This window comes from Palaemon carinicauda, unplaced genomic scaffold, assembly GCF_036898095.1.
Source record: "Palaemon carinicauda isolate YSFRI2023 unplaced genomic scaffold, ASM3689809v2 scaffold194, whole genome shotgun sequence".
NCBI lineage: Eukaryota > Metazoa > Arthropoda > Malacostraca > Decapoda > Palaemonidae > Palaemon > Palaemon carinicauda.
The window spans coordinates 132,501-147,500 of NW_027169523.1; the positions used below are offsets into that span (position 1 = coordinate 132,501).

The window sequence follows — 15,000 nt, forward strand, 5'->3', positions numbered from 1 at the left end:
TGTGTGTATTGGAATGATCATGACTATTGTGTGTATTGGAATGATCATTACTATTGTGTGTATTGGAATGATCATTACTATTGTGTGTATTAAAATGATCATTACTATTGTGTGTCTTAGAATAATCCTTATTATTGTGTGTATTGGAATAATCATTACTATTGTGTGTATTGGAATGATCATTACTATTGTGTGTATTGGAATGATCATTACTATTGTGTGTATTGGAATAATCATTACTATTGTGTGTATTGGAATGATCATTACTATTGTGTATTGGAATGATCATTACTATTGTGTGTCTTAGAATAATTCTTACTATTGTGTGTATTGGAATGATCATTACTATTGTGTGTATTGGAATAATCATTACTATTGTGTGCATTGGAATGATCATTACTATTGTGTGTATTAGAATGATCATTACTATTGTGTGTCTTAGAATAATCCTTACTATTGTGTGTATTGGAATGATCATTACTATTGTGTGTATTGGAATAATCATTACTCTTGTGTGTATTGGAATGATCATTACTATTGTGTGTATTGGAATGATCATTACTATTGTGTGTATTGGAATAATCATTACTATTGTGTGTATTGGAATGATCATTACTATTGTGTATTGGAATGATCATTACTATTGTGTGTCTTAGAATAATCCTTACTATTGTGTGTATTGGAATGATCATTACTATTGTGTATTAGAATGATCATTACTATTGTGTGTCTTAGAATAATCCTTACTATTGTGTGTATTGGAATGATCATTACTATTGTGTATTAGAATGATCATTACTATTGTGTGTCTTAGAATAATCATTACTATTGTGTGTATTGGAATGATCATTACTATTGTGTATTAGAATGATCATTACTATTGTGTGTCTTAGAATAATCCTTACTATTGTGTGTATTGGAATGATCATTACTATTGTGTGTATTGGAATAATCATTACTATTGTGTGCATTGGAATGATCATTACTATTGGGTGTATTGGAATGATCATTACTATTGTGTGTATTAGAATAATCATTAGCTGTTCTAGAACACGGAGTGCTATTAAAGCTAATTCATGAATAGTGGTTTTATTAATTAACCTTGATAAATTAAATATGCTCATATCTTTATCATCATAATAAACATTTTATTATTGTTCATATAATTTTAGGTATTTACTTTTTATAAGTAATATTTTTACAATTGCGGTTACTGCTAATAATAATAATAATAATAATAATAATAATAATAATAATAATAATAATGATAATAATAATAATAATCTTTCACTGACCGTGAGCTTCATACTATCATGGAAAAAATTAGCAAAATCTCCAAAAAAAATTTACAATACAAATCTTATGTTATCTTATTCCTGAAAACTATTCTGTTGCTTGTGCAGATGATGCTACTCTCTTTGTATCGATCGTAGTTCCTATTTTGATGAATCACATGACTGATATCTCGCTTCAAATGAGTTTATGGTGCAATTTAACTTTATCAGTTTCCACTCACCATATTTCTTCAATTATTTGCATATATTTTGAAATTCCAGGTGTCCTGCAGTTTGGAAAAACACTTATATAGTGGAACTAATCTTCAATTACATAAAATATATACATATTGTGTAAAGTCTCAAGATTTCTGGAGGCTCTATCTTGGACAATTTTATTTTTTTGTCCTGTTATTCGGAATAAAAGGTGATACAACTGCTCACCCGGAAAAAATTCTTTTCCTCTAAAGCTGAGAAGCAACAGTAATTCTCAGCTCCCATCTCCTTCGAAGTTCAGAAGCAGATGTCCCTTGTACCTCATAGCAGCCTACTGGTGATATCTTCATGATACGCAAATTCTTAATGAAATAATGATATCTTCAGAGCAAAAGCTTATTACATTAAAGCCAGAAGAGCTTACTATTGTATGTCTCCCTTATTTGATAGAAAAAAAAATATTGTTATGGAATTAAATAGTTTCGCCAGGTCTAATTTTTTTTTTAAGTCATGATCTTTCTATATTAAAAGTAAAGATCAGAGATGAAACATTGGGGTAATCAATTCAATTTTCTGTTCTAATTTATCTATAGTAAGATTAAGTAAATCAATAAATAGATAAATAAATAAATAGATATGTGGTCCAGAAATTACTACGTACACAACAACCCTTTATAACAAAATTTTCATAAACAATTTATAAAAACATATTATTGTTCTTATTGTCAGTTTTAGAATCAGGGTTCCTAATAGTAGCTTCCAAGTGATATATGAACTACAGTGATATTCCCAGAGAATTTACCTTTAGGTCTCCACAATTCTAACTCCTGGCGCGAATATCCTTAAAATTTCTCTTAAGGATATCACATAATTCAGGGGACGTATATCTTGATACGACACATAGCGATCTTCACCCCGAATAGCGTTTTCGCCTCGAGGGGGAAGAGTGGGAAATTTGGAAGGCGACCGTTATCAAGGTTACCCTATTTCCCATATAAATATTGAGTATCAAGATAGCGCCATATACAAGATGGCGGTTATTCCTAATTTTGTAGCGAATTTGCACAGTGGTGTTCCCTGTTGACCTAACCTTTTCGATCGATTTTGTGAGGATTATTATGCAATCTCCAGATTCTTTCGCCTCTGGGAAGTTGAATATTGATTCTTTAAAGTGTATATAATTTTAGCTCTTGTTTCACAGGGAAATTAGAATTTCTCTAATTGTGCTTAGGAGCTAGGCCTGTTACCGGAGTTGCCATGGGTACTGTCATTCGTTAGGCATGTGTTATTTACTTAGCAAAACGACCTTCCTGGTTGAAATAGCATTAATGAATTAAGAAAGCTGTTTAGGCATCATTATACTTGTAAAGATATTTATGGTATGCATAATTTTCCTCTTTCTTTGTCGATCGTATACTATAGAGTTTTGGTGATTTAGGTAACTGAGATCTCGTCTTGCCTAGGTTACCTAACCTAGGCGATGTAGTATACTTTCAGACATTTCCCCGTTTACCATGGTGTATCATTTTATTGATTCTAAGGGAGATAGTATATCGCCTAGATTCATATAAATCGATACTTGTCTCCTCTGGAGAGTCATGGGAAATCCCTCTTTCCCTCTGAGTGCTGCCGCAGGCAGCAACCCTTTCTGGTCTTGCCATAGAGTAGTTTACTCCGGCTGGACTAGGCTAGGGTTTTTTCTGTCTCCCACCTTTGCAAGCAAGTGTCCGGCTTTGGTTTTTGACAGAATCTCAGAGTATTCAGTCTTTTGCTAGCGGCAGGCCGGCAGGGTGAGTAGTCACTCCCCTGCTGGCTTATAGCCACCGGCAAAAGAAGCTAAGCCTCACTAAACTGCACCTGTGGTTGTGGTATGTTGCCGCCACGTTCTCCCTGCGGTTTAGAAGACTAATCCTATGCTGGCAGACCCTGGGCTGAGGCATAGACATTCTTCGACAGCCTAGGATGGCGCCGGCACTAAAACAATGTTTCTCCCTTGTGGAGAGGGGGTGGCAAACCTGCCGGCCCCTCTTAACAATATTTCGGCAGACCCTAGGTTGAAGAATAAACATTCTTCTGCCGCCTAGGATGGCGCCGATACTGGAACAGAGTTTCTCCCTTGTGTAAGGGGGGGGGGGCAACATTGCCGCCGCCTTCTACACTTCATATAGGACCCTTTCCCCTGCCCCTCTCTGTCCTTCTAACTATGGCAGTTGTCCCGCAATCTCGCTGCTCGCCGGCGAGTTGTGGGGCCGGCCAGGGCTCCTACATAGCAGCTGTTTAGTCACTCAGCTTTCCCTTATGGACAAGGATCCGCAAAGGTTGTGCTGGCCATAACGGCTGCCTGTGGGAGACCCTTCTGTCACCTAGGCTTTTCAGTCCTCCCTTGGACTGCCGTCCACAAGTCCTGTAACCGGGGTACTAACCCGGTTGGCAGTATGCCGGCCGGGTCGGCGTCGACAGGTACTTAATCAGTCGGTGGCTGCCGGATACTACCCATCCGGCCAGATGACGTCCGGACTATGCCAGCAACGGTACTTGTGGTTGGATGGAAGCCGGAATGATACATTCTCCCCTTCCATTTGAACCTTCTTTCTGGGAGAAGGCTGTAAGATATATACTTACATCCTTAATTAGCGTAAACATACACAGTAATAAGGCGGTCCTTCACTCCATACGTTCTCTCTCTCTATCAGCTAGTATGCCGGCCTTACTGTTCCGTCAGGGACTAGCTATGCCGGCTATATGCCGGCTGAACTACAGTATATGATTATACAGTAGTCAGTATATTTGCAGTACAGTATATACTGCAGATAGAAAACTATTGTATATATTATACAAGTAGTTAATTTCCAACATACATCTTGGATATCCTTGCCCAGTCTTTTGCTGAGACCAATCCTAAATTGAAAGGATAGAATTCCTTCAATACTCTGATTAGAAATCAGTTTACATTTTACCCTTCAATATTAAATAATTTAGAAGGGCCAGTGGTAGTACACTTTCTATCCTTAAAGGTTAGAACCCTTGTATTTGAGCTTCCCTGATCAGGAGACTCTATGGTTTTAATATTGGAAGGGAAAGTCACAGAAATTGGCTGGGTTGGATACACAAGTATGTGTCTTTCCTAATTTCTAGTCCAGTCGGCGACATGCCGGCTGGACAGTGCCGCCAGGTGCTAGCCATGCCGGCAGCACACCTGCTGAACTACAGTATATGATTATACAGTAGCCAGTATATTTGCAATATAGTATATACTGCAAACAAAAAACTATAGTATTATTATACAGTAGTTAATTTCTAACATATCTTGTGTACCCTTGTGCAGGCTTTTGCTGAGACTGTACCTATATTGAAAGAATAGAATTCCTTCAACACTCTGATTGGAAATCAGTTAATACTTACCCCAAAATATTAAATAATTAGAAGGGTCAGTGGCAGTGTACACTTTTTCTATCCCTAGGGGTTAGAACCCTTTTCTTTCGAGTTGCCCTGATAAAGGAAACTCTTTATTTTTAATACTGGGGGGAGGTTACACCAATTGGTTGGAAGGGATACACAAGTACGTGTCTTTCACTATTCCTTTCTAGCTTACTATCCTAAGCTTTAATAATTAAGATATGACTATCAGGTGAGAGAAAATATCGTATAGTCATTCTGTTTTCCTTTCCTTACCGGAGGAACCCCAGATGAAATGCGAGGCAGTCTTCTGCAATGTTAAGAGTACGTACTTTTACGGTCATAAAGCATGCAGGTCTTATGCCCCCTGCAATATTATTACCGAATGCCTGCAATATTGGGACCCTTAAGTCTGCAATATCTGCCGGACCTTAGTGACTGAAGGTTTTGATGATCCCAAGTCAATGGAGTCTAGATTGCGGCACGTAAGAAACTATGCAAATGGGTAAGAGGGTTCCAGAAGAACTCTCCTGGACCATACCTACCTAATGATAGGATGCGTAGCTTACTGTCCCCAAAAGCAAGTAGTGAAATGGTGGTGCCCCAAGCACGACTCGTACCTCCCTGTGTCCAGATTACCATCGAGACGGAGGGCAGGAAGGCACCTGTTGTGTCAGAATTCCTTCCGTCTGTGCTGGCCCTGGACCCGTTAACCTCGATGTCTTCACCTTCTACCCTTCTATTTGACAAAATGATCCAGTCACTGGCCCATCTTACGGGTCTAATGGAAAACTTTTGCAAACAAGGCGAAACAAAGGAAGCAAAATTCAAGAGAGAGAGCTCTGTGAAGCTCCACTCATCGCCCCCGAGGTGTCAGGCAAATTTCTCGAAATCAATTACTCGAAGGTAAATTTCTTGAATTTAATTGACCGAAAAATAATTTCTCGAACTATCATTTTCTCGAATGTCAGTTACTCGAAAACGAGCAAGTAAATATCTCGAACACAATCGAAAGTATCCCATAAGCGCCAAAGACCAATTTATAAAGAGGCAGACCTTGCTATTAGCATTCCATGATATCCTGTATTTACGGGCGTACGGATAATGCACGATACACTGCGTACCTATTTGTAATCCCACGTTTGCGTCATAAAAGATTTTAACTTTATTTTTTAGATGGAAAAATAAAGTACAAAGAAAATAAATGAGACTAAAATAAGTGAAAATCAGAAAATAAAAAGAGATGAAGAGAGGCCTGTCGAAAAATATATACAAAGTGTAGCATACAACATTTCATTTTGATTGATTGAATTTTAATACTGTATTTCATTTTAAATGATAATATTTTTATACATACTATAAATTTATAACCATTGTATTTTTTTCATTCCTTCATTTACAATAAATTTTCAACATTTTTGTTTGTCAACCCAAAAGGATATAATTTTCCTTGAAATACATGAAAATTTTTCCATTCAATTTTCTCGACAAAATAGATATCAGTTTTCGAGAAATATGGTATTCGAGAAAATGATAGTTCGAGAAATTATTTTTCGAACAATTGAGTTCGAGAATTTGACTTTCGAGAAATTGCATTCGAGAAATTTACCTAAAATCGCCTCCCGAGGGTCATTCAAGCGACCCAGAGACGAAAACCTCCCGACAAGCTCCAAAACCAATCCCTGGAGGTATGCGGAGCTTATGCCGATTATGGATGGCAAACTCTACATCTCAGAGGAGATGGGAGCTGTCCCTTTAGACGAAATCCAGTTTTGGCCAAGCTTTAACGCTTTTCCTGATTGCTTCATTAGACTGAAGGATGAACCAACGTCAGAAAAAGAGGTGGAACCGAAGGAATTCATGGTTCTTGACCACGATAAGGCACAGGCTCTCTTTTCAAGTAGCCTGAGAAAGGCGGGTTACTCGGTGTCGAAAGTGTTCGCCCTAAATAAGAGACACCCTACCTTTCCTGCTCCTGCTTCAATAGCCTTCCCCTTTTTGTGGAAGGCATTAAAATATGTCGCCAAGGCAGTGGAGGCAGGCAAACCATGCCCTGCACTTGAGGAGTGCAGGCCTCTCTCACTAGCATTGCCCATGCAGGAGAAGGATTGGAAGGAAGTCCACTTAACCTTCTCAGTAGGGAAACTGAATGCGGACATCGCTGGATGACAGTTTAGCTAGAATCTCCCTAAACTTTCTGGGTTTCTCTTGTGCAAGGAACAAGAGACAAAGGAGAGACTTGAGGCCTCCTTATCCCTGCAAAGCTGCATAGAGATGTATGCAGGCCAACGAAGTACCCTAGACATGCTCATGGTCTTGGCCAAAATGCATATGGCCACCTTAGTAAAAGACCTATATGTCTTTATGAAGGCTAGGAGAGCCAGTAGAGAGTTCGTGTTCGCTGCTGCAACAGTGAAACATGAACCCAGGAAGCTGATATCTTCCAACATCTGGGGTAAAGACCTCTTTCCAAACGAAGTAGTCGAAGAGGTAGTCGAGAAAGCCACCAAGGAGAATAGGAACCTTCTCCAGGAGTGGGGCATCTCTTGAAAGAGGAAGTCTTCCCCGGATGTGGGTCCCCAACCTAAAAGGAAGACGAAGAAGCATAGACTTTTTCCTCGGTCTGCTCAACAACATCCCACAGGTTCTATGACCGCTGTGCCCAAGGTAGGTGGTCGAGGAGGTAAACCTTCTGATCAATCGAAGCAAAGAGACACTTCTGGTAGGAGGGAGGCTCTAATGGGATCGTTGGACATTCGATCCTTGGGCCCAAGGCCTAGTCAAGATTGGACTAGGATGGAAACTAGACATGTCTCCACCATCATTACCTCAACTCTTCCAACACTCCAACCCCATATTAGAAGAGTATACCCTATAGCTCTGGAGCATACTGGTTATAAGGAAAGCAAAGTCCTTCAAATTCCAGGGAAGGCTGTTTTGTGTTCCCAAGAAGGACTCAGGAAATTTCAGAGTTATTCTGGACTAGTCGCCACTCAACAAGTTCAAAAGAAACAGCAAGTTCAGGATGTTAATCCTTCTACACATAAGGACCCTATTACAAAAAGGGGCGTTTACAGTCTCGATAGACCTGACAGATGCCTATTGGCAGCTTCTAGTCAGTCGCCCCCTCTCCTCCTACCTAGGATTCAAGTTGCAGAAGATAAAGTATGTTCTAAGAGCCATACTCTTCGGACTAAACACAGTCCCAAGTATCTTCACGAAATTGGCGGATGCAGTCATGCAATAACAATGCCTAGAAACTGTTCAGGTAACAAAGTACCTGGACGACTGGCTGGTGCCGGCAACACCAGAAACGGCTGGTCTGCAAGCATCCAAAGAAGTAACCCAGTTCTCGGGACATCTGGGATGCAAGATCAACTTCAAGAAGTCTAGACTCTCCAGCTAAAAGGTTTCAATATCTGGAAAACCATTGGAACCTGAGGTCACACTGTCTCTTCTTTCCCTTAAGGATGAAGAAGGAGATCGCAGTGTCGGTCAAGAGACTACTGTAATCCGACAAGATTTCAAGACGCTAATAGGAAAGATTACTGAACTCTTTCCAGTTCATGGCAGTGACAGACCCAGTGCTAAGAGCACAGCTGAAAGATGTGTCAGGAGTCTGGAGAAGATACGCATCAAACACTCAAAGAGATCTAAAATGACCGATATTGGTCTTACCTTGATCGCTTCTCATCCCATGTTCGAAGGCCAAAAGCCTAATGGGGACCAGGCCCTTGCAACCACCTCCACTATCGAAGATCATCCGCATGGATGCCTCGACGGAAGAATGGGGATTTCACTCCCATCAGAGGAAAGTCCAAGGGACTTGGTCATCTTTACTCAAGGCCCTTCTCATCTACATTTTGGAAGCCATGGCAGTCCTGTTGACATTGGGGAGACTCTATTCGCACAGATCAGCCCTCATCAGGCTGATCTTGGACAGCGAGGCGATAGTGAGATGTCTGAACCGACAAGGCTCAAGATCGTCCCATATAATCTAGGTGATATTAGCAATTCCTTACCTAAAGAGATGGCACCTATCAGCAGTTAACTTACAAATGATCCGCAATGTGACAGCGGATGCTCTAATCAGGCTCGAGCCGATAGAGTCAGAATGGTCCACAGACGCAGACCCATTCTCTTCCAGATTGGAACGAGTCCTGGAACTGCAGATCGACCTCTTCATGACGAGCGTCATCAAGAAACTACCTCGATATATAACCCCATACGAGGCCCCTGTAGAGGAGATAACGGACGCCATGTCCCTAGTTTGGAACGGATGGACCCGGAAATTCCTATTCCTTCCATCCAATCTCCTGCTGAAGGTCCTCAACACGCTGAGATCCTTCCAAGGAACGGCAGCTCTAGTGGCTCCTAAATAGCCCAAGTGCAACTGGTTCCCTCTAATGAGGGAACTAAAGCTGAGGCTGGCCCTTGTACTGAACCCAGCACTATCTCAAAGGGTTCAGAAGTTAATTGTCATCACAGAGAACCCAAAACCTTCATTTCATGAATTTCTCGCCCTAGTGGTTAAGAAAAGATTTGGGATCTCAGAAGGCAATATAGACTTCCTAGAAGAATACAAGTCTAAGTCAACTAGAAGACAATATGAATCGTCTTGGAAAAAGTGGGTTGCTATTGTTAAAGCAAAAGGACCGAAAGAGTTTTCAATAGACTTCTGTCTGTCCTTTATCCACCTTCATAATCAAGGTCTGGCAGCTATCACGATAACTACGTGTAAGTCAGCCTTGAGTAGATGTCTTCTATATGCCTTTCAAGTGGATCTGACGAACGATATCTTTAACAAGATCCTGAAGGCTTGCGCTAGGCTTAGGCCTACAGCTCCTCTGAAGACCATCTCATGGTCTTTGGACAAGGTCCTACATTATGCTTCATCTGTGAACAATGAAGATTGTTCTCTCAAGGATCTAACCCAGAAGGTTATTTTCCTGTTTACTATAGCCTCAGGGGCTAGAGTTAGTGAAATAGTAGCCCTATCAAGAAATGAGGGCCACATTCAGTTCACAGAAGTGGGAGAACTGAATCTCTTTCCTGATCCAGCCTTTCTCGCCAAGAACGAGCTACCCACTAAAAGATGGGGTCCCTGGAGAATCTGCCCTCTGAAGGAAGATGTCTCTCTATGTCCAGTAGAGTGTCTAAATGTCTAACTTCATAGAACTTCAGACTTCAGGGGAGGACAGCTCTTCAAAGGAGAAACCTGAGGATCAAACTTATCCCTAAAACAACTGAGGGCGAAGCTCACCTACTTCATTCGCAGAGCGGATCCTGTCAGTACACCCGCAGGTCATGATCCGAGGAAAATTGCTCATCACTGAACTTTTTTCAGTATATGGAATTTGAATGTCTTCGCTCATATACTGGATGGAAATCATCCAGAGTGTTCTACAAACATTACGCCAAGAAAGTCCATGAACTGAAGCACTATGTGTTGGCGGCAGGTAGCGTATTAAAACCTGTCGTCTAGTGTTGCGATGAACAGTTAATTGATTGGGTCTATCAATTAGGGTGGAAAGGTGTTGACACTCCCGGTGCAATACCTTTTAAGTGAGTGTCACCATGGTGACACTAAGACTTCAAAATCTCAGGTATGGAATTATACAGATAACACTTGTGCCGTGTGTACGTAGTACATAGTGTTGATAGTATACAACATTTACAGAATTTATATTAGGAAAATTTATCAAAAATTTTCAGCTTTAGAGTGGCACTCATCATTTCTCCCTTTCAGGGATGAAAAATATTTTCTGTATACGTTGCACGTATAATTCTTTTAACACGTTACATTCGTTTCACTCATTTTCCATTTAGTCATTTATTCGAAATAAGTGTCTATTAGAATGTAATTGCGTCCTATTTCGCCCTGCAATTTGCACTTTATATATGCCAGAGTTCTCGTATTTACTTATTTAAGTAAACCGCATATCATTGTATGCTTACAAACAATGGATATAGTTGAAACTTATATTTCCGCCAATATATGCAAACAGTGAGACTGTCTGTATATCGGGTGGATACTTATGATTGTTCATACAATAAATGCTAACCTTGAGAACCCCTTTTCTACTGTCTAGTATGACTCTTCCCTGCAGAGGGCAGGAAGCACTAACATTGTCTATGATAAGTGGTAATGATGGATAACAAGAACGTCATTTGTCTCAATGGTCCAGATGACCATAGAAAAATTGTCCCAAAGTTAAGGCACATATGAAAATCCACAGATACAGTACTTTCTAGTAATTCTCTGGTAAACTTCCATCAGGACGACATTGCTTGAGCCCCAAAAACGGATTTGAGCGAAGCGAAAAATCTATTTTTGGGTGAGATAGCCATGTCGTCCTGATGGACCCGCCCTCCTTTTCTATAGAAAAGGCCTTGGCAGGATCCCTCCCGAAACTATTATATCTGTAGCACCATGCTCAAGCTACATGGAATAACTGTCATCTTGAATATGGCACCATCTTGATACTCAATAGTAGTATGGGAAATAGGGTAACCTTGATAACAGCTCCCCTTACAAATTTCCCACTCTTCCTCCTCGAGGCGAAAACACTATTCAGGGTGAAGATAGCTATGTGTCTTATCAAGATATACGTTTCCTGATTTATGCGATATCCTTAAGAGAAATTTTAAGGATATTAGCGCCAGAAGTTAGAATTCTGGATACCTAAAGGTAAATTCTCTGGGAATATCACTGTAGTTCATATATCCCTTGGAAGCTACTATTAGGAACCCTCCATCAGGACGACATGGTTATCTCACCCAAAAATACATATTTCGCTTTGCTCAAAATCCATTTCATATAACACAATTTATCTTTTAGATACTTCATTGGATTTTAAGACTTTGCCTTAAATGTAGAGTTAAAATACTGCAAAGGGTTATTCTAATATATTCTTCATTATTTTCCTTCTATTTTTCAATTTTTCATATTAATGTATTTTATTATGTAAACGATTGTATTACAATGTATTAGTTCTTCAATTATTTCTACCAAAGAGCATAATTAGAAATAAAACAATGATATTATTATCCGTCATAATAATATTCCAAATTTTAAAATTTTCTACTTATTAGCAGTAATTATGTGTATGTATGTATGTATGTATGTATGTATGTGTAAAATAACAAGAAAAGACTTCAGAAAAAATACGTAACAGGATGGACGAATTACGTTCGTAAAAGGAAGTACATAGACTATCAAAAAAGTGTTGAAATCTCTCTCTCTCTCTCTCTCTCTCTCTCTCTCTCTCTCTCTCTCTCCATTGCAAAATGAAATACATTATCCATCAGAAACGTGTTCGAATCAAGGTGAGTGAAAAGTTAAATCCGGAGAAGTCTCTCGTCTGCCCTCGTTCCCAACACGTCCAACACACGTTTGAAAGGACCAACTCCATCCACCTGATTTAAAAGACTCCCCAGACACTAATTAGTAATTGAATAACTCTAATCAAAGCCCGTAAATCTAATGGAAAAGGATTGTTGTTGTTATTGTTGTTGTTGTTGTTGATATAATTATCGAGGGAAAATGCTTACATAAAGGTAACCTTCTGTTTTTTAAATGTTATAAAAGCCTTTTCTAACTGTGTATCATTTATATCATATATTCTTCACTTTCAAAGAAAAATAAAGAATTTTGTAATGACACTCAAATTTCAGGATTTAATTCAAATTTAAAAACCATATTCAAATTTTGAACAGGAATTCAAATCTTCTTTTCAGAAAAGGATTTAAGATACAATTTTCTTATTGCTCTGCATACCTTTTTTCATTCTTTTCAATCGATTGATTTTGTAAAGGATTCAAAAAATCATATATTCTTCATTTAGTTTGTGAGTCAACCTATACTAGAGGATTATATACTAAAATGCTTTTAGAATAATATTTGTTTGAAGAAGAACTCTAATTATTATTATTATTATTATTATTATTATTATTATTATTATTATTATTATTATTATTATTATTGCGGTTGTTATTATTGTTATTATTATTATCATTATTATTATTATTATTATTATTATTATTATTATTATTATTATTATTATTATTATCATTTTCAATAATATTATTATTATTATCATTAATATTATTCTTAATTATTATTATTATTATTATTATTATTTTTAATTTCAATATTATTATTATTATTATTATTATTATTATTATTATTATTATTATCAAAATTCTTATTATTATTATTATTTTTTTAATTTTAACATTTTTATTATTATTATTATTATTATTATTATTATTATTGTTATTTTATTATTATTATTATTATTATTATTATTATTGAGGCAGAATCGACTAAGTATATGTACTATTATTATTATTATTATTATTATTATTATTATTATTATTAGTAGTAGTAGTAGTAGTAGTAGTAGTAGTAGTAGTAGTATATTTATTATCATTATCATCATTATTTTCATTATTTTTATTTTCATTATTATTATTATTATTATTATTATTAATATTATTATCAATATTACTATTATTATTATTGATGTAGCAGTTTTTGTTGTGGTTTTCAGGTACAACATGAAATTACCTCCATTTCAAAAATAATCACTTGACCTGAATGAAACGACATACGTTTATGAACACAAAAAAAGTTTTCTTTTGTCTGACATTTCCAATAAGATTTATTATACTGTATATTTGCTATTTGAAGTTTTCTCACGCATATACATCACACAGAAACACCTGTATTTCTTTTGATTTCGACTCACGGTTGAACAGTAGTCAGTTTTGAAGCCTTTATCAGTTACAACAGTGAGCTCTCCTGGTTTGCACGTGACAACCTCTTGCTCTGAAGATATCAATAAGAGTTTGTGTAATAAGAAGTTATTACCAGAAGGCTGCCATGAAGTACAAGGGGCATCGGCTTCTGAGCTTCGAAGGAGATGGGGGCGGAGAATTACTGTTGCTTCTAAGCTGAGAGGAAATAGACTCTTCTGGGTGAGTTGCAATATTTATTTCTAATTCGAATCTGGGAGTCCCTTTCACTACGGTTAAAGATATAAGCAAACAATATCCAAAACATGACCGAACGAATTTAAATATTTGTTCAAGAGAGAGCCTCCAGAAATCTTCAGATTTGTCAAACCATGGAGAGGTTTTTCGTGTAATTGAAGATTAAATAAGAGCGATGCATGTTTCTGAAAACTGTTTTTGATATCAAATCTTAATATTCGTTCTCTTTCTATCTTTCCTCAGTTTACAGCTCGTGCTCTGAGCTTCGAAGAAGATGGAAGCTGTGAATTACTGATGCTTCTGAGCTGCGAGTAAAAGGACAGTTCTGGAAACCCCACAGGCCCTTCAACATCTGGCAATCCTCCGACAACAGCAGGATCTGGAAACCCTACAGGCCTTTCGACATCTGGTAATCCTTCAGCAACAGCAGGATCCGGAGACCCCACAGACCCTTCAACATCTGGCAGTCCTCCAACAACCACAGGATCTGGAAACCCTACAGGCCCTTCAGCGTCTGTTAATCCGCCAACAACAGCAGGATGTGGAAACCCCACAACACCTCCTCAATTATCAGGGCCACCAACTACAATACCCCCGACACAGGCCTCAATTTTAAGTACGACAACACAATCTCCAAAAACGGCAAAAGTCGCTACTACTATCCAACAAACAGCCAATCCTACCATCAAACCCAAACCTCAATCGACAACAGCGGCAAATCCCACAACCACAGCCGAGCCTCCAACAACGAAAGTAGCCACACTAGTTCCTACGACATCAGCAGCTCCTTCCTGTGATTTTTCTCAGTTTGGAAGCACCCACACCATGATCAGGCCATCATTCTTGCAACGTACAATAACCATCGAGCGAAGGTAACTGGTACTATTAATATAAATGATCTTGAATCTAATTCCATTTTCAATGCTTTTTTTGTAAGGATTAATATTATTGATATTATTATTATTACTAGCTAGCTGCAACCTTAATTGGAAAAGTAAGATGCTATAAGACTGTGGGATCCATTAGGGAAGAATAGCACAGTAGATAAGGTTTTGCCCTAGTTACCAAAAGTTAATCTTAAATATAAAGTAACAACTAAATTATTGAAGGTTCTTTA

The 15,000-nt window shown here is 38.1% G+C and overlaps 1 protein-coding gene across 1 annotated transcript in view; it reads left to right on the plus strand.

Annotated features, from left to right (window-relative positions):
* The first annotated feature begins 12,176 nt into the window (after positions 1 to 12,176).
* Positions 12,177 to 15,000, plus strand: part of LOC137635901 (protein SPT2 homolog) — an 11,530-nt gene continuing 8,706 nt past the window's right edge. The window contains exons 1-3 of the mRNA XM_068368337.1: positions 12,177 to 12,215; positions 13,653 to 13,868; positions 14,202 to 14,755. Coding sequence (XP_068224438.1) covers positions 12,177 to 12,215; positions 13,653 to 13,868; positions 14,202 to 14,755 — 809 coding nt within the window. The remainder of the gene's footprint in view (positions 12,216 to 13,652; positions 13,869 to 14,201; positions 14,756 to 15,000) is intronic.